Source organism: Micromys minutus (assembly GCF_963924665.1).
Source record: "Micromys minutus genome assembly, chromosome: 21".
NCBI lineage: Eukaryota > Metazoa > Chordata > Mammalia > Rodentia > Muridae > Micromys > Micromys minutus.
The window spans coordinates 32,263,362-32,288,776 of record NC_137956.1 but is presented as its reverse complement, the minus strand read 5'-3'; the positions used below and the strand labels follow the sequence as shown (position 1 = coordinate 32,288,776).

The 25,415-nt window shown below is 35.1% G+C and overlaps 1 protein-coding gene across 2 annotated transcripts in view; it reads right to left on the bottom strand.

Moving 5' to 3' along the window:
• The window catches only part of STAG1 (STAG1 cohesin complex component), a 287,724-nt gene that overhangs the window by 38,912 nt on the left and 223,397 nt on the right, over positions 1-25,415 (bottom strand). For both annotated transcript variants that reach the window (XM_080933999.1, XM_080934000.1), the window contains exon 22: positions 7,734-7,814. In XM_080933999.1, coding sequence (XP_080790125.1) covers positions 7,734-7,814 — 81 coding nt within the window. The remainder of the gene's footprint in view (positions 1-7,733; positions 7,815-25,415) is intronic.

The following is a 25,415-nucleotide window of genomic DNA, read 5'->3' as shown; positions in this document are numbered from 1 at the left end:
AGATACTGAGAAGGTATTATCAAGCTCTTGGCAGAATGGGAAGGCTATAAGTATATGACCATACCAGTGTTAAAGATTCTATAAGGCAGGATGAAATTAGAATTTTCTGATTATAGAAAGTTAAAATACTGTAGACCTATAGCCAAATAGTAAATCATATTTAGCTATGTTTAATTTCCATTGTAACGATTCATTGCCCACTTGTGTCTGACCTTATATCTTTTTGATTATCAGAAAAAAAAACTCATAAAATGTATACATACGAAGCTTCTACCAATCCAAAGTTATGACTGTTACCTGATGGTATCTGAGGCTTGAAGCAGTTTCCTATACTTTGGTAAAACTCACTGATCTGTAGTTCTCACAATGTGTATTTGGTAAATTCCTTGATTTAGGACTTTGTTTTGTAATTAATGAAATAGCATGCAAAGACTTCCATGGTGAAATATACTACTTGAGGTAGCTGAAAACATGTTGCTGGGACATGGTCACTCATATTCAGATTAAAAATAAACTATCCTTTAATACCTTTGAAGTGAAAGCTGTATTTTGCATTGACACAGGCAGTGTCAAATACACAAGTGACACATGGTGACATAATGCAAACACTTGGAAGGATAGAGAAGATTATTAAATTGGGAACCTAATTAATTGTAAAACAGACAAAAGTAACTGTCAAGTCTGTTTTCTCTGAGAAACATAACTGTACAACTATCAATATACCAAGTGGAAAACTCCAGATGAAATAGTTAATATGTGTTGTATGTAGGCTACTGTGAGACTAGACATGATAGGCATGATAGTCACTCGGCAAACATGACTGTGGGGGTTTGAAAGAATGTCCCTGATAGGCTCTGTGTTTGAATGTTTGTCCTTAGTTAGTGAAACTGTGAAGAATTAGAATGTGTAATCTTGTTGAAGGAAGTCACTGGGGCATGCTTTGAGATTTCAAAGGCCCATACCACCCCCAGTTTGTGCTCTGCCTTATGTTTGTAGACCAAGATGTAAGCACCCAGCTACAGCTTCAGTGTCATGGTCTCTAAATCATGGTCATGGACTCTAAATCTTTTGAAGTTGTAAGCAAATTAAATGCTTTCTTTTATAAGTTGCCTTCACTGTGGTATTTTATCACAGCAATAGAAAAACAACTTAAAAAACAATGATTATCATCCAGGTGATGATATAGTCTGTGATTATAGGTACTCTTATCTTTCAATAAGATACTTTTTAAAATATAACTTTATTGCCTCAAAACTGGCAGTCAGTTCAGGAAGCCATATCAGATTTGCCATCTCACTTTCCTACACAGGTCTCAATAAGTTAAGAGGAGTGTATTGTCTGCTTTTGTGTCAACTTGACACAAGAAAGGAGCCTCCATTGAGGAAATGCCTCCATGAGATCCAGCAGTAAGGCATTTTCTCAACTGGTAATCAAGTGGGGAGGGTCCAGACCATTGTGGGTGGTGCCATCCCTGGGCTGGTAGACCTGGGTTCTATAAGAAAGCAGGCTGAGCAAGTCATGGGAAGCAAGCCAGTAAGTAACATCCCTCCATGGCCTCTGCATCAGCTCCTGCTTCCTGACCTGCTTGAGTTCCAGTCCTGACTTCCTCTGGTGATGACTAGCGATGTGGAAGTGTAAGCTGAATAAACCCTTTCCTCCCCAATTTGCTTCTAGGACATGATGTTTGTGCAGGAACAGAAACCCTGACTAAGACAAGGAGAATGAGCAAAATCAAAAGGGAGAGAGAGCCAAAGTATTCATTTTAGGAAGGCGGATAGTTTAAACTCAGGGCCTGGCAAGATGGCTCATCAGGGGCTACTGCCTGTAGTGTAAGACTAATGATCTGAGTTCAATCCTGGAGCTCATATAATGTAAAAAAAGAGAGCCACCATTTGTGACCTCACATATTCACAAGTCATGTACATACAATCATAGTAAGTTTTAAAAACTTTAAATTTAAAAATAATTAAGAAATGAGGATTAAAGGGCATGAGCTTGCTGGTTTCTGTTATTAACTAAAAGTTAATGCATCTATGACTCAGGAACCTTAACTTGCTTATTGTAGTTCCAAAAGATACCTTGATTTTTCCTGTACTATAAAAAGATGTACTATAAAAATATCTAGGAAGTTAAAAGAGTCAGATAGACAGGAAAACGTATTGATTGTAAGGATCAAAACGAGAGACTTAAAATGTACAAATTATCTCAATTTAGATGGAGGAACAGATTTACTACTCTGTACCTCAATCCTACACTAGCCACCATGCATGTTTATACTGCAGATAATTGATCTTTTATTATAAACTCTTGGTTTTGGCAGCTGAAAACAATGGCAAGAGCTGAGATTTAAAATCAACAATTTAACATGTACCGTAGAAATATTCAATTGCTAACTGAAATAAATCAATTTTAGTTATCTCAAAAACCTTATCAGCAATTAATATCCCTTTTCTCCTGTATATTAGAAAACCGAAGCTTAAGAAGAGGCAACTTATTTTGTCACCAGTAGCTAGAATGAGCCAATATTTAAAAATTTAGTATTTAACTCAAAAGATCATCCCTCACACCCAATGATACATACATACATACATACATACATACATACATACATACATACATTCATACATATATATGGAGAAAGGGAGGAGGGGATGGGGGATGGGAGGAACTGATTTTTTTTTTTTAAAGACACATTTGGCCAGCATCTCATAACCATTTAACTAACAAGTCGTGCCTTTTAATTATTAGAAAAAAATTCAAACTAAGAAACCTATAGAAGGAAGGGAACAGATTGCTAGAGCCAAAAAATATTAAGTATGATAATATGTATTTTTAAAAAGTGGTCTGATAGGAAAATCGACTCCTTTGTTATTAATTTTGTTGGACAAAATCTCATATCCTTGTACTAGAAAAGAGATTGTTAGGTTTTGTCTAAATATTCTTTGGCATATGTGTGCATATGTATTTGTGTGTGTGCATATTTGTATACATAGTCCAGAAGTGAACACTAGATCTTTTTCTCAGTCTTTCTCCATATTATTCTTTGAGAGTGTCTCACTGAACCTGGAGCTCACTGATTTGCCTGGGCTGCCTGGCAAGCATGCTCCAGGGACTTGCCTGTTTTGGCTTCTACAACACTAGGTACAGACATGTGCTTCCATACCCATGTTTTAGGTGGGTACAAGGGATCTGAACTCATGTTTTTGATGGCACAAGAATCACACTACTTTAGTGGCTGAACTATCTCCCAAGTCCCTAAATATTCTTTTTTTAAATAACATCTTTATTTTACAAAACAAAGATAAATGTACAGATTTCAAGCATTTTTTGCATAAAATTATACATTTGTCAGTACTTTTTTTTCAGATTTTAAAATAATTTTTACATAAATCTATATGAATAGTCAGTACTTGATCTTTTTAAAGGTTTGACTGTATGCATCGAAAACCCAATAGTTACAATGAGCACAAAGTACATGCAAAACAAAATGTAACATGAAAATAGTCAAAGTTTTCTTGTTGTGTAAAGATTTTTTTGTTTTGTTTTGTTTTCTTTATTTCTTGGACTTCCTACAGTCTGTGAGTTGTTTCTGGGGCAGTGCGAGCCTCTGGGGGTTAGCATCCCACTATCAGTGACTGCATATTATGTCTGTTCTTTTGTGACTGGGTTATCTCACTCAGAATGATATTCTCTAGATGCAGCCATTTTCTTAAGAATTTGGTCAAGTCATTGTTTCTGGTGGCTGCCTAAATATTCTTAAAATAGAATATTTTGGTCACTGACAAGCTCATTAAAAAATTTCTCCTTTACACTGTAATAATAATTTAGGATAGATCTTTTCACTCCTTATTCTTACTTAGTTCAGGAAATAATATTTCAATAAGTTTAAGTATTAAACAGTATCTATCATTTGACAGACTAATGAAAACAGAGGAACTCTTAAACTACCCTTCATCATAGATATTCTACCAGAAAGCAAGAACTGGAGGTCCAGGTCTAGGTTTCAAACATAGTATATGCTGCCCCTGCCCCTAGTCTCCCCAACAGTATACACTCTTAATAAAATGCTGAAACCATGGACCATGAGTTTTTACTTTTCCACATTGAAAATATTTATTTCTGGTTCTCAGATGATTTGAAGAGGTTGGCCTTGAACTTAGCTTTCTGAGGGCTAAGTGCCGGAATTAAAGCAAAGTGTTAATGGATATAAGACTTGGATCTTTTTGACGATCTTTTTTAGACTAGTCATATAATTACTTGTGACTGGACATAAACTCTGGTAGTCACAGAATGGCCAAAGGTAAACTTTCAACTAATGGGATAGATTAAGAGAACAAAATTTTCAAAAATCAAAATGTTGAAATAAAGATTCTAAAAGTAAAAGAAATTGTTTATAGTGAAACTTTGTTCCTTTAGGAGTAGCTCTTATCTCTTAATCCTTGCCTCGTTCCTTTCTCCTCAGAGTAGTACCTGTAGATGGAGAGGTCCTAGCTATTCCTACTATAGAAATTCTGCCCAAGGATCCGAGTAAGTGATTTCTTCTTCATAGCTACAAAGGTGGAATAGGGGGAACAAGAAGAAGAGGCAGTGGAAGAGGAGAAGGAGAAGAGCTTGTTCCTCCTTTTAAACATTCAGCTTATTGTTAGGAATATGATTTGTGGAAGAAAGTACAAGGTTGAAAGGATGTTGTCCCTCTAGCAGGCTTTGCCCTACTCTTTTCTTTAGTCTGTTTAAATATTAAGGTGGAAGATTCAGGAGACACTATAGTCATAAATGTAAAGAAGGAACACATTTTTAATCAAGAACTTCATTAACAATTTAATTAATAGTAATATAAAGAATACTGGTTTTGACTTAAAGAATTCGGGTTAGGGCCAGAGTCCAGTGGCAAAGATTGGATTCCAAGCAGTCTAGAAGAGAAACAGGCAGGGTAGGTAGGGTATCATACTTGTAAGATTATAGAAAACAGAACATGCTAGGTGTCATAGTATGTTTGGAAGACAGAAACAGCCAGATCTTTGTGTATTTAAAACCAGCCCCGTATTCATAATGAATTCTAGGTATCTGGAGCCACACAGCAAGAACCCACTTCAAAAAAAAAAAAAAAAAAAAAAAAAAAAAAAAAAAAAAGTTAAACAGGCATTTATAAAGAAAGACCACAGAACAATACTCAAGTGGGAAAAACTATAAATTCTTTATCTTCAGGATAAAAAAGGCAACTCTTTAGTTCCAACTCTTATTTACCAGACTTTTGTATAGGTTCAGAAAGAGGTAAAGTAAGAACGAATGTTTCTTGTCTGAGAAGCCAGTGAAAGCTGCTTGTAGAAACCTTCACTAGGGGGCACTGGAGCAAAGAATACCGAACAAGCAAGACTTGTGAACTTGTCAAACAGCTTCAACTCTCAGGTTGACACCCAAGCACACCTACATTTTACAAAAAGGTCTAAAACTGTTCTGCCACAACCTGTTCAAATATTTCACTACAAAAGGTTTATCACCAATTATAACTTAAGTGTCAAATATAGTTATCATTTAGAATCTCCTGAATGACAGTGCTCTTGACAGGTCAGAAGACAATCAAATTTAAGAAAAATCTCTCTATAAAGAAACCAACATTATATCTTTTAAGTATATCATAACTGTTGACTCAAAAATCCTATTCTAGATGCATAACAAATCATGAAACAATGAAGAACAAAGAACAAGACAAAAAATGGGTTATGGGATGGAACAGAGAATATTCAAAATGGAAAATACAAATAGGTAATAAAGATTTTTTTAAAAAGTACTCAATATCTTTGGCTGTTATAGGAATACAAAATAAAACTTCTTTGAGGTTCTATCTCATACCCATCAGCTGGGCAACAACAAAACCGACAACAAATGCTGGTGGTAGTGTTGACAAATGCATCCAATGTGTAATGAGCATGCAGGTTTCTTAAAAAGTTAAAAAATAGAATTCTCATATGACCCAGATGTATCACTCTTGGTTATATACCCAAAGGACTCTATTTCCCACTACAGAGATTCTTGAACATCAATGGTCATTGCTCTATTCACAATACCTAGGAAATGGAATGAGTGAGAAGTGTATTAGTTGGTAATATGAAAATGTGATATATATTCAAATGGAATTTTGCTCAGCTATAAAGAAAAAAGGAAGTTACCAAATTTGTAGGAAAATGGATAGGGTTTTGATAACAAATACTTTACGGGATAATTTTGAAGATTTCCCTAGAGCACTTTATTCACATGTGATCTATCAGGAAGGTCACAGTCACAACAATTTTCCTTCTGTGCTTCCTCTAGTTAATCAGGTTTAACTAAATGATTTTGAAGTTTCTGAGTTCTAACTGTACAGCTATCAATAACAGCATAATGTCACTATAGAAAATACAAGAGAAGACATTTTAAACATTTATCAAGAATTTATACCAGTTCAACAACTGCATTATGTAGAAAAAAGCGAAACTCAGGATTACTATGAAGAATTTGTGTTTTTGTTCTAATAGTTGAAATTCTATTGCCTATTAAAATCATATGTTGAGGATATTCACACATATTAATCATTTTACTTGGCTCTTTAAATATTTATTTTATTTATATGTTCTAATATTAATGTCATGAAACAATTAAACATTTCATATTTATGTTGGACAGATTTTTAAAAAATTTCTCCCTTTTTGTAATAAAATTATATTTGCTAAAAATTCTGTAAGCCACGTGCTTTTAGAAGATTTAGATATAATCAAACAGTGGTGGCTCATGCCTTTAATCCCATCATTTGGGAGGCAGGGGCAGATGGATCTCTGTGAATTCCAGGTCAGCCTGGTCAACAAAATGAGTTCCAGCCAGCTAGAGCTACAAAGAAAAACCACTGCTTCAAAAAACAAAACCAAAAACGAACCAAACAAAATTTGATTGTTAGGTATTTGAGGAAATCACTTCAGAACTCTTAAAGCCTCAATATGATTTTTAGCTCTGAAATAGATTTCTCTATGAAAACTAATCCATGGTTCTAAGTTTGATCAGAGACATTCTTCCTTTTAAGTAATGAAAAATTTTAACTAGGTGTTTTGTTTTGTTTTTAAAGCCTCACCACAAGTGGTGCTGGTGTTTGTTTACAACTGAATCAGAGCTATCTTTCCGGGACCTTGAGTTTGTGAGAGATATTAGACAACTCATAACTTCTAGGGACTTAATGAGACTTTAGATTAGAAGTAACCATAAATGAGAAAAGTTCAGTATTTTTTAAAATTTTCTTATAAAAAAGCCAGCATCCACTCTTAAAATAGAACAATGTTTTATTTTCTATCCTGTGTTTTCTATTTGGTCTCATACAATCAGAGATCCAGAATTATCAAATTATTTGTAGCTTACATTGACTACCCTGGCCCAGAATAAAAGTTGTATACTGGCAGACTCATGCTTGCCTTCTTTCTAACTGTCTTTATGAGCTTTGGTTAATAGCACACTTTTGTTTTTTAACAGAAATGAATACTGCTGCTGTTTCTTACAAATGTTTTTGTTTTGTGCTTTTTAAAAAAATATGTGTACACATGCGTAAGGGATGTTTTGTGACTACTGGTTGAAGTACAGCACACAAATAAAGCAAAAGCTGACTAAGAATAAATTATCATTTTAGAAAGATAACAATTTATGAAACATATTAAATTAGTTTAGTATGGTTATTATTTTTGTAGACCCTTCTACCTACAGAAGCTCTTACTTACTTTGGAAGGAGAACCGTCAGTAATTTTCACCAACTGCCAAAGAATTGAGTAATGGGAACACTGCAGTGCTTGTACGACTATCTGTATCAAATAAAAAACAAAATTTTAATGAAAAAGTTTAAATAAAAGACAATTTGTACAGTACTAGATAAATAATACTTATAGATTTTATTTCATAATGAAGCTTAAAAACTGAGATTTTATAGAGTAATAGTAGATAAGATGGATTAAAAACCACAAATTAACAACTATGAAAATAAAGAAAAACATTCTGAAACTATCAAGTAAGATAGATAATGCTGTTTTAAACAAAAATGTAGTCCCATGAATATTTTCTGTTAATCTTAAAAACAAACTGATGAAACTATTTCATCTCAATTTAAACAAGATAATCTATTTCAAAGCAAGATATAATACTTGTATGAAAACTGCATAAACAAAGTTCTATGCTTAATAAACTAAAATAAAGCAAAGCCACCTTGTTAGCTACCACCAAGCATTGTCATCAAAATCATTGTGAGTGTGCAAGCCAGTGTCACTTCCTACTTCTTCTAAAATAAAGTGATCCTATCTTACACATTAACCACTATATTTCCATTATCTAACATGAATCTTCTAACTTTACTATGAATGCTTATGAGCAATACATTAAAAAATGTAATACATATTGCTTTGAGTTTGGTTCCATTTATTTGTTTAAAATTTATGCCTAATGCATACACCTATAGATTGTTTAAATTTTACTACTATAAAGTACTTATAATATACCCCTACTCTATTTATAATACATTTTTACATGCTCTGATTTCAGATCATTATGGACAATTAGTATTAACCATTTTATATATACCTCTTGGTATACTGTGCACATCTTTTTCTAGGGGATAGGTTTTTAGCAATTTTAGTGTTTGGGGCCTCTTAACACTCTAAAAAAAATTACTAAGGAAATGCAAGCATGGTGGTCCAGGTCTCTATCTAGCATGTGGGGTTCAAAGACAGTGTGGACTGCATGGCAAGTTCTAAGTCAGACTAAACTACATAGTGATTTTGTTATTATCAATCAGCCAACCAATAAAGTAGCCAGTGCATGCCTATTCCTACCTTTTTCTTTAGAAGATTTATTTGCTTAATTTATGAGTACACTGTAGTTGTCTTCACACACACCAGAAGAGGGCATCAGATCCCATTACAGATGGTTGTGAGCCACCATGTGGTTACTGGGAATTGAACTCAGAATAAGAGCCCCTACTTATTCCTACTTTAATCCACCCTTTTCTTTTCCTTCCTTCCTTTCTTTTTAATATCCAGAACTGAATTCCTCCTGTTTCATGAAATATCCTGTTCAAGTCTTTGGTTCCTACTCTCAATAGAAATAATAAACTCAAGAAAGGAAAGCCAATCAAGTACCGTAACATACAGGTTAATTTGGAGCAAACCCCTACCATTGTCTGAGCATTAAACACAGCCTTACAAATGCATTACACCTCCGGCAAGGAACAGATCATCCATTACATTTTAATTTAAATACACAGTATGCATTTATTACAATGAAGTATATATAATATTATTCCATTTATTTTACCCAAGAAATTTATCCAGTGTTTGTACTGAAACACAATAAACTACAATACCATAAAACAAATCACATGTATATATTATGTTCAACAACAATAACAACAAAAACAACAACCAAATCAACAAAAATCAACAAATAGAATGCTGCAGAAACTAAGTAAAAGTAGTTCTGCTAATTATAAGGTACTAGGTTTCAGATACTATAAGCAAAGGTTATCATCATATGCCTACATGGAAATTCCAAATAACTTGTAAGAACAATAAGAAACAAGTGGTGCAGCTTTTGATGAATCACTAATGAGACAAAGTCATGGTTTTACTAAAACAAAGATTGATTTATGTCAAAATGCAAAAAACGTCCTGAAACACTGTCAAGATTTAAGTATTAGTGATATAAAACCATTTGGTATATATATGCCTTGCTCACTGATTGAATACCTTGGAGTCTTGAGATACTTTTGAATAAATTCTAATTTACTATCATTAAATACACAGGTGAGAAGGTTTTAGTGGAAGAGAATGACAAGATGAAAAACTTTCCTTGAAGTAAGCTACTGTGTTTAGTGCAAGCCCTAGGTTTGATCCAATAAGAAGGTCCAAGTGTGGACATGTCAATTACACTTAGAAGGGGGAACAAAATAATCACAGGAGGCAGGAGGGAGGTATCTGGGTGGGAGAGGGGAGATAGAGGGAAAAGGGAGGGCAAAATGAAGTGTTTGAGGAGACATACTCCAGAGGATTAGGAGTATGAATGGAAATATGCAGCAGTGTGGGGTGGTGGGTGGGGGAACCTCTAGAAAGTCTGAGAGACCTGGAATGTGAGAGGCTAATATGTGTAATGACCTTAGCTGAAATGCCTAACAGCCGGGGGATGGAACCTGAAGAGACTATCTCCAATAGATAAACATGGCCTCCAGTTGAAGTATGGGGACACCTACCCATCTTTAAAAATGTATGACTCAGAAGCTTTCCTGTCTAAAGGAAAAGCAGGGGCAAAAATGGAAGGAAAAGCCATCCAGTGACTGGCCTAACTTGGGATCCATACCATAACAGAAGCCTAGCATGGCTATCTTTTGAGAGACTCTACCAGTAGCTGAGACAGACACAGATAACCCTATGTAAGAATTAGGGGAAAGACTGAAGGAGCTGAAGGGGATTGCCATCACATAGGAAGAACAGCAACAGTGTCAACTAACCTGGACCCCTCGGAGCTTTCAGAGACTAAGTCACCAACCAAAGAGCGTACATGGGCTGGTCAAAAGCCCCTGGCACATATGTAGCAGAGGACTGCCTTGTGTGCCCTCAATGGGAGAGGATACTCTTAATCCCATAGAAACTTGATGCCCAAGGGAAGAGGGATGTGAGCACATTCTCAGAAGCAAAAGGGTGTGGAAAGTGCTATTAGGAAGGAGAGGCAATATCTAAAATATAAATAAAAAAAATTTAAAAAGCCTGTTCCCCTTTTAAAAAGCCACTCCTTAAAATTGAAACATATATTGTGAAATTATTATAAAATAGATATTCAGATAATCAGTAATTAATAGAAAATGGAAATCTAGAAATTAAATAATGTTCACAATTGCTTAATTTTGTTTATATCGTTTATTGAAGTGTATAAAAATATAATTTTTTTTCTATTTCTTTTCTTTTTTAAAAAGATTTATTTATTCGTTCATAGGTACACTGTTGCTACGTCCAGACACACTAGAAGAGGGCATCAGATCCCATTACAGATGGTTTTGAGCCACCATGTGGTTGCTGGACATTGAACTCAGGTCCTTTGGAAGAACAGCCAGTGCTCTTAATTGCTGAGCCGTTTCTCTAGTCATTTTTTTTTTTTTTTTTAAATTGGATATTTTAGCACAGCAGTTAGTTCCTCAAAGTATTTTTTGATAGTTTCCTAGAGGCTTCTTGGGGGTGGGTATGTGGAAAGCCAGAAATTTGGTCACTATTTCAAAGTTTTTTTATTTTAATGTTCCACATATTGGTATTCTTCACAAGTTTCCTATTTTTCCCAACACTTATTTATTCTCATAATTTTTAATTCAATTAAAAAAAACGTATTCACCTCATTTTCCACTCACTGCTCCCTCCTGGTCAGCCCTTCCCACAATCCTGTCATCTCTTATCCTCTTCTCTGAGTGTGTGGGTGGGGTCCTTTGAGTATCCCTCCAGCCTGATACATCAAGTCTCTGCAAGCTAGGTGCTTCCTCTCCCACTGAAGCTGGACAAGGCAGCCCAGATAGAAGAGCATACTCCATGTACAGGCAACACAAGTTTACTTTTCAAAGGATTCTACTATATTATTTAAAATAAAAAGCTAGCTGTCATTGACTGGGAAATGTTTTGCTTTGTCACTGGCATATTTATATAACAGTATAGCTGATTGAATGTCAAAAGAAAATCCAGAGCTTTCCCACCTAGCTAAATAGTCATTTTAGTATTTTATCCCCCATACAAAAATATTATCCCTAACTTGTCTAGAAGTCATTTATCCAGCCTGTAATACCCAGATGAAGTAGGACCAGCAGTAAAAAACTAAACAAGCCAAAGAGATGTTTTTCTATGTGCCCTAACCTTGTTAATATGGTCTTGCTGGGAACAACACAAAACAAAACGCTGTTGTGGTAAATGGCAAGTATCAAAGACTTTTTTTCAGTTCGATATTTGCTCTTCCTGGGAAGAAAAAACTAATTTGTAGCAAACATTTTTGGGTGAATTAAGCAGGAATGCCTTCTGTGTCATTTATTTCTTAGCCTTATACTTGAGAGACACCAAAGTCCAGAAATGTTGAATGACTTGAGAGGGCAATGGCACTCAACTCATTAGGTGTACTTCACAGTGCTGGAGAGACATATGTTCCTATACTGAAATTGTTCAAAAAAAAATTGAGATTTGAGACAAATCTATTATGGAAACTAGTACTAAATTAACCAACATAAAACTGTTACTAGAATATTTTCATAACTTTATAATGGGAATGGACTTCTCCTTAGCAAACTGAGAATCACTCAGCTTCCTCCACTTCATGATAAGTTTTTTGTGTTCTTTTAAAGAAAGATTCTCATGTAGCTCAAGATGACCTAAAATTTGCTATGTAGAAAAGGGTAACCCTCAGTTATTTGTTCTGTTATTTGTTGATTTTTGAAAACAGGGTTGTGTATCTCTGGCTGTCCCCGAATTAGTTCTGTAGACCAGGCTGACCTCAATCTCAGAGATCCACTTACTTCAACCTCCCAGTACTGGGATTAAAGAGTATGCCACCACTGCCCATCAACCTTGAATTTTTGATCATCCTGACCACGTATCTCAAAAGAGTTGAGATTACAGACTAGTTTTTCCAGTCTGATCTAATACCCTATCTTTTAAGATATACTGTATCAGTGATAAAGATGAGGAAAAGGGATTAGCTTCTAGACCATTTAAGTTTAGACAAAAAAGAATGAAAATAATTATGTACAACATTCATGTACAATATAATGTCTGTACATGTAGTACATATTTAAAATTCTGAAAAAAATGTAGCAGTCAATAGACACTTTAATCTTTATGTTCAGAGACCTTAAGAAAAGAATCAAATACAGTTGGTATGCACATGACCAAAAAAAAAATTGAACCAAATAAACACCAGTCTCTTTTTCAACAACTGTCATTCAGTTTCCTACCAGGTAAATTTGGGGTTAAAGTGAGTGAGAACATCATTAAACAAAGCCCTCAAATGTGAATTAATAATCAGTATAGTTGTCAAAGATGATGATGGAAAAATGTTTAAAATAATTAGAATTAGGAAAATATATCCTGTAATAAAAGCATGGGGAGATATTATTGCATACCAAGTAGCATAGTTAAAGTAAGGATAGCTGACAAGATCAAGTGTAGGTTACATGTAGACCATCTCTGATCCATTAAGGGCAGTAATACATGCAGTAGCCACTGAAAGCAGCTTGGCAGAAAATAAGAAAGTGAAACAGCAGAAGACACAGCAGTTGCACTCACTGTTATTTAATTTACAAAAGTGAAAACTATGCTGATAAAAATCTGCACAAATTCTCATGACTTTCTTAATTGAGAAAGCTAAAACTTGGAAAAAACTAGAACACCTTTCAGATGACTAATGAGCAAAACAAATCATGAGGAATCAAAACAATGGAAAGAGTATTAATCAGCAGTAAGAATGAAGCAACTACTGGCTCACACAACCATTTTGGATTAACCGCTGAGACATCATGCTTAGCGAAACACACATGTCTTAAAAAGATTCTGCACCGTATTGAACTTCAAAATGACAAAAGTATAGTAATGAAAAATAGACTGGTAGTGCTGAAGAGTTGTGAGTGATAAAACAAAGGGACAGTAGAATGCAGTTGTGTATGATTATGACACATTTTATATTATTATTGTGATGGTGACAAAAATCTATATACATTTAAAAACTGTAAGTCAACATAAAAAGTATCATTTTGTAATAAATTTAAAAAGTGACAAAGAATAAAACCCCTAGTAACACCTTTTTCTTAAAGAAATGCCCTGGAGTTAATTTTATATTCAGCTAGTTTACTGAAGATATTTATTAGCTGTAGGAGTTCTCTCATGGAAATCCTGGGATTAAAGTGTTGAATATAAAATCAACTCAGACAAATCAGTACCCTTCCTCTACTAAAAGGATAAAGTGGCTGAAAAAGAAGTCAGGGAAACAAACCCTTCACAATAGTCACAAATAATATAAAATATCTTGGTGTGACTCTAACCAAGCAAGTGAAAGATCTATGTGACAAGAAATTAAAGTCTCTGAAGGAAGATACTGAAGAAGACCTCAGAAGATATGAAGATCTTCCCTGCTCATGGCTTGGAAGGACAAATACTGTAAAAATGGTCATCTTATCAAAAGCAATCTACAGATTTGATGCAATCCCCATCAAAATGCCAACTCAATTCTTCATAGAGTTAGGACAAGCAATTTGAAAATTCATTTGGAAACAACAAAATAGTGAAAACTGTTCTCAACAATAAAAGAAGCTTCCCTGACCTCAAGCTGTACTGCAGAGCAATAGTGATAAACAGATGTCCTTCAACAGAAGAATGGATACAGAAAGTATGGTACCTTTACACAATAAAGTACTACTTAGCTATTAGAAACAACGACTTCATGAAATTCTTAGGCAAATGGATGGAACTAGACTATCATCCTGAGTGAGATAACTTAGTCACAAAAGAACACACATGTTATGCACTCACTGGTAAGTGCATACTAGCCCCAGAAAGCTCTGAATACCCAAGAAACAATTCACAGACATTATGAAGCCTCAGTCCTTCTTACAAGGGAGAGCAAAACACTCACAGGAGAAAATACAAGGTCAAATAGAGGAGCAGGAATTGAAGAAAAGATGGTTCAGAGGCCACCTCACTTGGGGATCCACCACATATTCAACCACTAAATCCAAGCACTATTGCTGATGCCAAGAAGTACTTACGGGCAGGAACCAGATAGAGATAGAGATGCATCCTCAGGGACTCTGTCAGTCATATAGATACAGTTGAGAATGCTTGCAGATAACTAACGGAATGAACATGGGAACCCCAATGAAAGCCCTAAAGAAAGGACTGAAGGAGCTGAAAGGGGTTGCAACCTCCTGGGAAGAACAACATTATCAACCCCAAATCCTCCAAAACTCCCATGCACTAAAACACCAACCTTTGAGCACACACTGAGAGACTTATTGATCCAGTTGCATATGTAACTGAAGATACTAGTGTCTGGCATCAATGTGAGAAGAGGCTTTTGGTTCAGGGAGGGTATGTTTTCCCAATGTAGGGGAATGTCAAGGCAATGGGGTAGAGAGGGTGATTAGGAGAAAGTACACCTTCATGAAGGCAAATGAAGGGGAATGGGGGATGGGAGTGGGGGAGGGAGGGAGAAGGAATAATATCTCAAATGTAAATAGAGTATCTAATAAAAATATTGCATGGTATTGGTACACAGACAGGCAGATAGATCAATGGAATAGAATTGAAGACCCAGAAATGAACCCATACACCTATGGTCACTTGATCTTTGACAAAGGAGCTAAAATCATCAAATGGAAAAAAGATAGCATTTTCAACAAATGGTGCTGGTTCAACTGAGGGCAGCATGTGGAAGAATGCAAATCGATCTATTCTTATCTTCTTGTATCAAGTCCATGTGGATCAGGGACCTCCACATGAAACCAAATACACTGAAACTAATAGAAGGGAAAGTAGGGAAGAGCCTCAAACACATGGGCACAGGGGAAATTTTCCTGAAGAGAACACCAGTGGCTTATGTTCTAAGATCAACAATCAACCAATGGACTTTGTAAAATTGAAAAGCTTCTGTAAGGCAAAGGATACTGTCAACAGGACAAAACAGCAACCTCCCTATTGGAAAAAAATCTTTACCAACCTAATATCCAATATAAACAGAAAACTCAAGAAGACTCCAGAAAATCAAATAACCCTATTCAAAATGGTGTACAGAGCTAAACATACAATTCTTAACTGAGGAATCTTGAATGGCAGGGAAGCACTTAAAGTTCAACATCCTTAGTCATCAGGAAAATGCAAATCAAAACAACCCTGAGATTCTACCTCTCACTAGTCAGAATGGCTAAGATCAAAAATTTAGGAGACAGCAGATGCTGGCAAAAATGTGGAGGAAGGGAACATTCCTCCATTGCTGGTGGGACTGCAAGCTGGTAAAGCAATCTGGCGGCTCCTCAGAAAATTGGAAATATTTCTACCTGAGGACCCAGCTATACCACTCCTGGGCATATACCCAAAAGATGTTCCAACATATATATAACAAAGACATATGCTCCATTATGTTCATAGCAGCCTTATTAATAATATATGTCTGGTAATAACACAGGTGTCCTTCAACAGAGGAATAGATACAGAAAATGTGGTATATTTACACAATGGAGTACTACTCAGCTATTTAAAAAAATGACCTCATGAAATTTGCAGGCAAATGGATGGAACTAGAAGCTATCATCCTGAGTGAGGTAACCCAGTCACAAAAGAACACATATGGTATGTACTCCCTCATGAGTAGATATTAGGAAAAAAGCTCGGAATACCCACGATACAAATCACAGACCACATGAAGCTCAAGAAGGAAGACCAAAGTGTGGATGTGTCAGTCCTTCTTAGAAGGGGAAGCAAAATACTCAAGTGAGGTAATGGGAGGAGGGGACCTGGGCTAGAGAAAGGAGAGGGTGAGTAAAAGGGGGGCAGGATCAGGTGTAGGAGATAGGGGGAAGTACAGAGGGTCAGAAAATTTAATGGAGGTGTGTAGCTATGGGGGACAAAGAACTATGGTAGCCACTAGGAAGTCCCAGATTGCAGGAAAGCAAGAGGCTCCTAGGACACAACAGGGATGACATTAGCTGAAATACCTAATAAGGGGGAGAGGGAACCTGTAGAGACCATATCTAGAGGTTAGGCACAGCCACCAGTTGAGGGCTGGGGCCATCTACTCATCTCAAAAATATTAATTCAGAATGGCTCCTGTTTAAAGGGAATGCAGGGACAAAGATCAGAGCAGAGACTGAAGGAAAGGCCATTCAGAGACTGCCCCACCCATCTGGGGATCCATCCCATATACAGACACCAAACCCAGACACTATTACTGATGCCAAAATGTGTGTGCTGATAGGAGCCTGATGTAGTTGTCTCCTGAAGGCCATGCCAGAGCCTGAAAAATACATTAGCAGATGCAGGCAGCCAACCAGTGGAGTGAGCACAGGAACCCCAATGAAGGAGTTAAGGGAAGGACTGAAGGAGCTGAAGGGTTTTGCAACACCATAAGAAGGAAAACAACATCATTGAAGCAGAACTCCCAGAGTTCCCATGGACTAAACTACCAATCAAAGAGTACACATGCAGGGTCTAAGGCTCAGGCTGCATATGTAGCATCAGTGGGAGGGAGGCCCTTGGCCTTTGATGCCCCAGTGTAGAGGAAAGCTAGGGAGGTCAGGCAGGAGTGTGTGGGTGTGGGAGCTCCCTCACAGAAGCAGGAGGGGGATATGGGGTAAGGGGTTTGCAGAGGGGAAACCAGGAAGAGGGAATTACATTTGAAATGTAAATAAATAAAACAACCAATTAAAAAAGAGAGAAATGACCAGAAATAGCACAAACATACAATTGTGCTAAAAAACTAGCAATTCCAGAACCAGAGAGATGGCCCAGCCGCTAAGAGCACTGACTGTTCTTCTAGAGGTCTTGAGTTTAATTCCCAGAACTTATATTGTTGCTCACAAACATCTGTAATGTTATCTGATGCCCGTTTTTGGCATGTACTGATACTGGCAGATAGAGCATGTATAAACATACAATAAATAAATTAAACAAACAAACAAACAAAAAACCCCTAGTAATTCAGAGGGGTGGAACAATACTTAAAGTTGCATAGGTCACTGAGGAGAGAAAGAAGTAAGTAATGCAGTGGGCCACTTGCACAACGACCAGATAGTATACGTTTAAAAAGACAATCAGAAGTATGGAATACTCCAGTACAAAAATCCCAGTCAATAAAAGGTTTAGCTTTAGTTACTATACAGTTAAGACTTCTCAAAGAATGAACTAGAAATCAGATTAGTGTACAATTAAACCACGATATGCTGAGATATTACTTTCAAGCTTGTAAGTTTCAACTATCCAAAAAAAAGAGGTTAAAAAAATCAATACAAATCCAGTACAAATACATTAATTTTCTGTAATTTTTCTATACATGCCTGTCCAAAAAAAGATTTGGTATATAGTGGGAAGAATATGAGACGATTAGTACACATTATATGACTTTAGGTCTAATATTAAAGCATTCAAATGTTCCACTAGCTTTTTCTCCACACTATAAGCCAAACCTAAGGCTTCTTCTTCCTCCCCAGCTAAGCTATTTGCTCAAAAGATTCAATGAGCAAGTTCTGCTAATGATATTGAAACAAAGAAACATAGGCAGATACTACCGCATTCATATGTATAATTTTTAGTTTGTGTATCAGTTTTAAAAGTTTACAAAAGAACAGCAAAAAGCAAAGATTGAGAAAAGGTAATCATATAAATAATTTGATATGCATACATAGACACAGACATAGACACACACACACACACATTTATAAAGGATATAGGCTAGTATCCAATTGAACAATACTCAGGTGCTATACCATAGTAGCCACTAAAATACCAAAATAAAAAGCTAGCAAATATTACTTAAATTTTGGGGCTTTTGAAAAGTTATTTGCTAATCTCAGCTTTCTGATAGACAAAAGAGCTCAAACACAAATTCCAATAAAATAAGTCAAATAAGCACCAACACTAGACACAATAATTAGTGTAACCAAGCATACAAATTCTTGGTTGGGTGTTAAGTTGCAAAGAGATCCTTACAACTTAACTATCAGGAAAAGAAGGCAAGCAACCACCCCTTCCTCAACCATCTACCTTAAGCCTGTTTTTATTTTACTTTCAATGTATTTTATCTTTAGTGATTAAGTGATTCAACCCATGATGCAGTATATGCTAACAATATACTATACCAGGGATCAGAAATAAATAAAATCCACAAAATAATCTTGCAATAATGTTGACACAGGAAAAGAAATGAAAGTCAAAGTTGGTTTTGTTGGTAGAGGGTAAACAAGGTGTCACAGTGTTTAAATATAGCTGTAAAGAGGCAAATGAGCAGAAACTAAATCATAGAATACCTAACATATAAATGAACACACATCCTGTTGATTTTTAGCTCTCAGTTTCTTTCCACAGTAACTAACAGTAACCCTTTTTATCCTCAGAAGAATTGTCCTTTGGGCAATATAGTGATCATCTTAGTATTAGCAGGAAAATCTGAAAGCTATTGAAAAGTACTAGGAAACACACAAAAGGGCATTTGGTAGAAGACTGACATAAAATTAAAAAAAAAATTACCAAGGTTAATAGTCTTAGTTGTTGACTAGCTTTAAAAACGCACACACACACATTTTTATTTTATGTATCTGAGTATTTGTCTGCATGTATACCATGAATGAAAATCACAGGCATGCTGGGTGGGTGACACTGGAAACTAGAAATAATAATCAGGTCTCCTGGAACTGATGTTACAGTTGGCACTGTGAGGTTACTGGAAAATGAACTCAGATCCTCTGCAAGAGCAAATAGTGCTATAAACTGCTTTAGTCATCTTTTCAGCCTTGTTCATTAGATTTTTTAAAAAAATGAGTTTACTGTAGCTGTCCTCAGACACACCAGAAGAGAGCATCTCATTAGAGATGGTTGTGAGCCACCATGTGGTTGCTGGGAACTTAACTCAGGACCTCAGGAAGAAAAGTCAGTGCTCTGAGACACTGAGCCATCTCTCCAGTCCCCTTGTTCATTAGATTTTTAATGATTCAGGTTTTATTTATTTACTGGCAGTCCTGAGACCTTATGGAGACTGGGAAAGCATTCTATTCCTATGCCATATTATCAAGCCTTGGCTTTTGTTTTCTTTCTTTTTTTGGAGATATGGTTTCATGAAGCTGAGGCTTTGATTCTCTTCTTTCTACTACTCCCCAAGTGCTTGAATACAAGCATATAGCACTATGTCGGACTGTTAGCTTTTTAAATGAATGTATGGCACTTAAAAAAACATAGTAGCAATGTAAAAGACAACAAACCACTGAATAGATTCCTAGTTTAAGGACCACTAAAGTGATATTAATAACTTTGCATTTACCTTAAGCATTTTGCCTATAGTTTATATGCTGATCAACCAGTCTACTATAGTTCATGTATGCTATGCACTTGCTCTGAAAAAGCAGTTATTTTTCTTTTAAAATCACAAACACATAAGATGACATACATGATTTTACAGTTTGGAAGATTTTTTTTTTATAACTGGTGTTAAACTACATGTCTTCTGAGAGATGTACTTCCCTACAGTCATGTTCTTAAATACAACTATTCACGTTCCACCAAATATTGAAAAAAAAGTAATTTACTGACATTTACTTTCATAACTTTTCTTTCATGTGTATGGGTACTTTGCTTGCACATATGTCTATACACTGATGTCCACTAAGGCCAGAAGAGACTGTCTGATCACTTGGAACTAGAGTTATAAATGGCTGTGAATTGTCACATGCTTATTGGGAACTTAACCAGGGTCCTCTGGAAGAGCAGCCAGTGTTCCTAACCACTCAGCCTATTGTGCAGCCTCCAATGACACTTATTTTAAACTTTAATTTTTGGCAGTCATTATGTAACTTGGAGCCATGGGCTAATATTCTGACCTACAAGACTAATGATTTTTATCAAACTGTCCTATGGCTTATGGTTCTGAGTTTTTCACCAATCCAGATTTTATTTGCCCCCCCCTTTCGATATTTGTTTTTCATTAAAGGTGGAGGTGTCCTTATGCAGCCAGTCTGGTATCTGCATTTTTTTAAAAAAAAAATCAGAAATTAAAGTCATGTGTGTTAGGCAAGTTCTTTGTCTACAACTGAGCTATATACTCTTACCCTTAATTCTCTCTGTATTGTTCATCTTGAGATAAGAGTCTCACCATTACCCAGGCTTACCATGAATTTAGCCAAGGGCAGTCCTCAATTTGTAATTCTCTTGTCTCAGTCACCGTAGGAGCTGAAACTAGACAGGCTTCTGAGAATCTTAGTTAACCCAAACTTCCAGCTTTTGGCTGGCCCACAACTCTTTTATAAATTCACTTTAGCTGATTTGATCTTTAAAGTTTATAATCTGAGTTTTTATATATAATTTTATCTTGACACAGGCACCTTGCTATGTTGTTTAGGTTGTCTCCAATCCTCCAGCCTTAGGTTTCTAAGTAGCTGAGAATACAGTCATGCATCATCATGTTTGGTCTGTTAATTGTTATATAAAAAGTGTGCAGTGTATCATTACAGTTCTTTTGTTTTGTATCTCAATATCCAATTGTGTTTTAGCACAATTAGACAAAAGCTTATCCTTAGACCTAGAAGGAACTGCATTTTTGTTGTTGTTGTTATAAAATCAATGTATGGTGATACTTGCCTATACTTGCAGCAACTGGTAGGCTATCGCAGGAATATTTCCATGAGTTTGAGGCTAGGCTAGAAATAGACTATATCTGTTTCAAAAACAAAACAAAACACCAAACATACAAACTCAAAAAATTAAACAAAAAATTGGAACTACTAACCTAAAAGTTTTTAGTATGGCAAGTATGAGGGAAAAATCAGAAATATGTATCTGAAATAAGTTCTAACTCAGTAAATGTGCAGTCTTCTTGGAAAACATGATTCTTAACAACATATACAATAAGCCAAATCTATCCAAAAATAATAACCTGACTTAAGTTAAACTCACCCCCTATATTATGTTCAGTCTGAATAATGTGGTGATTTCCAGTTCATGATGACGGGTTAAGTACCAGCATCTAATTTCTCCCCACAGTTCCTATTGAAACAGCCCAAAAGATATTTGGGAAAAAAAGATCAATACAAAAAAGAAATTTTATATAGAGTAGAGCAAACATCAGAGGGCATGGGGTGAGGGAAAGAAGGCATGGGAAAAGAGTGGAAGCATAGCCTGGGCTACCATATGCTAATAGCATATTAATAGCAAAAATGAAAAGCAAATAAAAAGCTTGATTATTCTGTGCCATATCTATGTGGCCTTAGGCACATTTCTTCATGTTTCAGTTTTATTAGTAGTAAATAAAAAATGTATAAATTATATGTATCTCATACAGCTGACAACAAATAAACATGTAAAATAACACCCAGCTTATTGTAAATATGGTTTTTTTTCTTTTCTTTCTTTTTTTTTTTTTTTTGGTGACAAGGTCTCATTAAGTAGTCTTGATTGGCCTGGAACTTACTTTGTAGATCAGGCTAGCCTTAAAACTCACAGAGATCTGCCTGCCTTTGCCTTTTAAGTTATAAGTAAGTTAGAATGATGCTTGGAGAGGCGCCACAATAATAACATGTAATTTCTTTTCTTTGTTTTAAATAGAGTTGTACTATGTAGCCCATGCCATCTAGAACTCCTTAGGTAGACTAGATTAGCTGAGAATTTACAGCAAGTATTAAAATTGAAGGTATGCTGACCACACCTGGCCTCAACTTAAAAAAAAATTTTTTTTTGCTTGATAGTAAATACTACTATAAATAAACTTTATTGATTTTCAAACTTTTAGGGTCTTCTTGGAGCTAAGAAAATTAGTGCAGAGTTTTAATATATTTTATTTTTCTCAGATGCTAATCAAGATATTTATCACAGTTATGTATTCATTTTGTGTATGTGTATGTGTGTGCACATGCCATGGTATACATGTGTAGGTCAGAGTACAACCTGCAGAGTCAGTTCTCTCCCGTCTCTGAGAAAATCGAGGAATCAAACTGAGGTTGTCAGGCTTGCTGCTTGAGCCATTTCACTGTCTTTTAAAGTCAATACCAATAAGAGATAGGTACAAAGCTACAAACAAAACTTCAACTTTAATCTTTTTTGCTTTTACTTCATAAAAATTGTATGAGGACATGAAATAATTTAGAACATCTGGTTTCTTTATAGTAAATATTAACTGTTTTATAGCACTAATATATTTTAAAATACTTCTTATATGTTAAGAATTCATTCGCAAAGGTCACTTAAGTATATCCTGCTTAGTAGAAGTGCTCAAAAAGTATTAAAGGCACAGAGAAGCTTGTGTGAAAAGAGCACAGGAGCTTACAAATCTGCAAAAATACAAGATACAAAACAAGTACCAGTAATAATAAAATATGGAATAATCCTATATGGATACTAAAATAAAAAAGTATTTTGAAATTAAAAAAAGATGAGTAAATGAGTTAAGGGACAGTTCTTCCTTATATTAGAGTACCAGACAAACACAAAATGAGAATTAAAAAGTGATTATTTTAGAAACTGTTTCATGATCATGAAAGCAGATTCAGAAAAGATTATATAAATAATATAAAATCATGTTAAACTTTGCCAAGAAACTTCATTATTATATACTTTTATAGAATCTGTCAAAAGCCTATGAATTAAAAAGAACAACATAACTATTTGGGGGAAATTTGACTGATCCCACCTCAACCAAATGATCTAATATCACCATAGTGATATAAGTGATAATGGTGAACAAATGGATGTTATGTTACTTTTTGTTCATCCTCCTTTCCTGTTAGCATGTGTAATAACAGCACAAGATACTTTGTTCATATTCAGTACTAATGTGCCTTCTTACACAATGCAGTGAGGACAGAATATCAAAGATTCATTCCTGCAGAAATGTGTAATCCAAATAGAAATGTACCACAACCAGATAAAATTGAAAATAGCTTATCAGACAACTAGCGGGTATTTTTCAGAATATCAGTGTTATGAAACAAAGGCTTCTTAAAGTGACAAGAAAGACCATTTAAATACTGTGTTATTCTGGATTGGGAATAATTAATGTAAATGATGTTTATATTACTTTTACATATATATATTTATTTATGTAGTAAATATATAATATAAAGTGCAAAAGTGTGCAAAAATAGACATGAAGATAATGAAAGAAGCATGTTTTCCTATAAGGACATCTTTATGACATGACTTAAAAGTAATTAGAATTCAAAAAAAATTAGAATAGGTAAATTAAAAATTTGTGGCCATCCATTTATCCTAAAGCTGTGACATCTAAAATATTACTGGTATTAGAAAAAACAAATCACTACCAGAGATTCCTCTACTCTCAAACCACAAATTCTGCTACTCCTGAGAAATAATATTAAAGAAATACTTAGTTAATTGTTCATTATGGAAAACAGTCAAGAATACGGTAAATAAAAGTCCTCCTAAACAGCTAGGGAATTAATCTTTAGACACATTCAAAATGCTGAGCATAACTGAGAGGTTAACATTAGCAAAAGTTTGATAGTACTTGGAAGTCTTGCTCAGAGAAAGGAATTTCAATGGACATCTCTGGATTCTAGATAAAAGCAATAGCTGAAATCTTAAAGGGGAAACAAAAAATTATATAAAAAGTAGTTGAATTCTGTGTTTTATTCAATTCTATATATCTTAGTTGTTTGTAAAGGCTGTAAACATGCACAAGAACACAATCTAGTAGTCGTGCTTTCAAACTACATACATCTGGTTAAAGACTCATGACATGAGTCTAAGAAGTAAAGGCACATACAACATAAATATGCTCTTATTAAAAAAGTTAACAGAAGGAAAGAGAACACCTATGTAAGGGTAAGCAGAAAAAAGAACTATGATTACTGTCACAGAGCAGTGTCTAAGATTATAATGATGGTATTGTGGATGAAAAACAAAGTTTGACAGGTTTATAATCCCATTAAGCAGAAATGTGTTAATTTATTCTTTTCTTGGGAAAAAAAGGGAAAACAACAAAAGAGTATCTTTACCATTTTTATAAAAAAACAGCTTGAAAATATGTGCGTTATATCTGGGTCATTGAAAAGTAAGATGAAGACAGAATAGAAAACTGAAATAGATTTAAAGAAAGCAAACAATATGGTTTAATACTTAGTCACTTGCTACAATAGACACATTAACTTTAGTCTATAGTGGAAGAAAAATCCGAGCTCAGCTTCAAATTAGTGGAAGAAGAAAATAGCTTCAAATGTCATTTTCCTGTCAATCCATAAAGAAATGTTCAAATGAGATACGTTTCCCCAGATGTTATCTTCTTTTCACAAATGAAAGAAAAGTACCTAGTTAGGTACATTGGTTTATTAAGAGTGGGATCAAGAAAGTAAGTAATTTTTTTATTTTCACTTTTTGCGTTTTAGGAATCAAAGCCAAGGCCATGTACACAGTAGGCAAGTTCTTTGCCACCAAGTTTCATACCTAAATCAAGTTAGACAAATTATACTATTAATAAAATACTGCTTTTTAAAAAGCTTTTGTTTTGGTTGTGGTTTATTTTTAATTATATACATTAAAAACATTTAGGGATGAAGTCTTGAGGTCATGGACTAACTGGTACTCCTTGTACCCATCATAGCTGTTCGAAACAGATGTCATCATATCTGTGTTTTGTGACTTTTAATATAAAATTATCATTTCATTCTATCTCTTGAAATTCTTATCACCTTA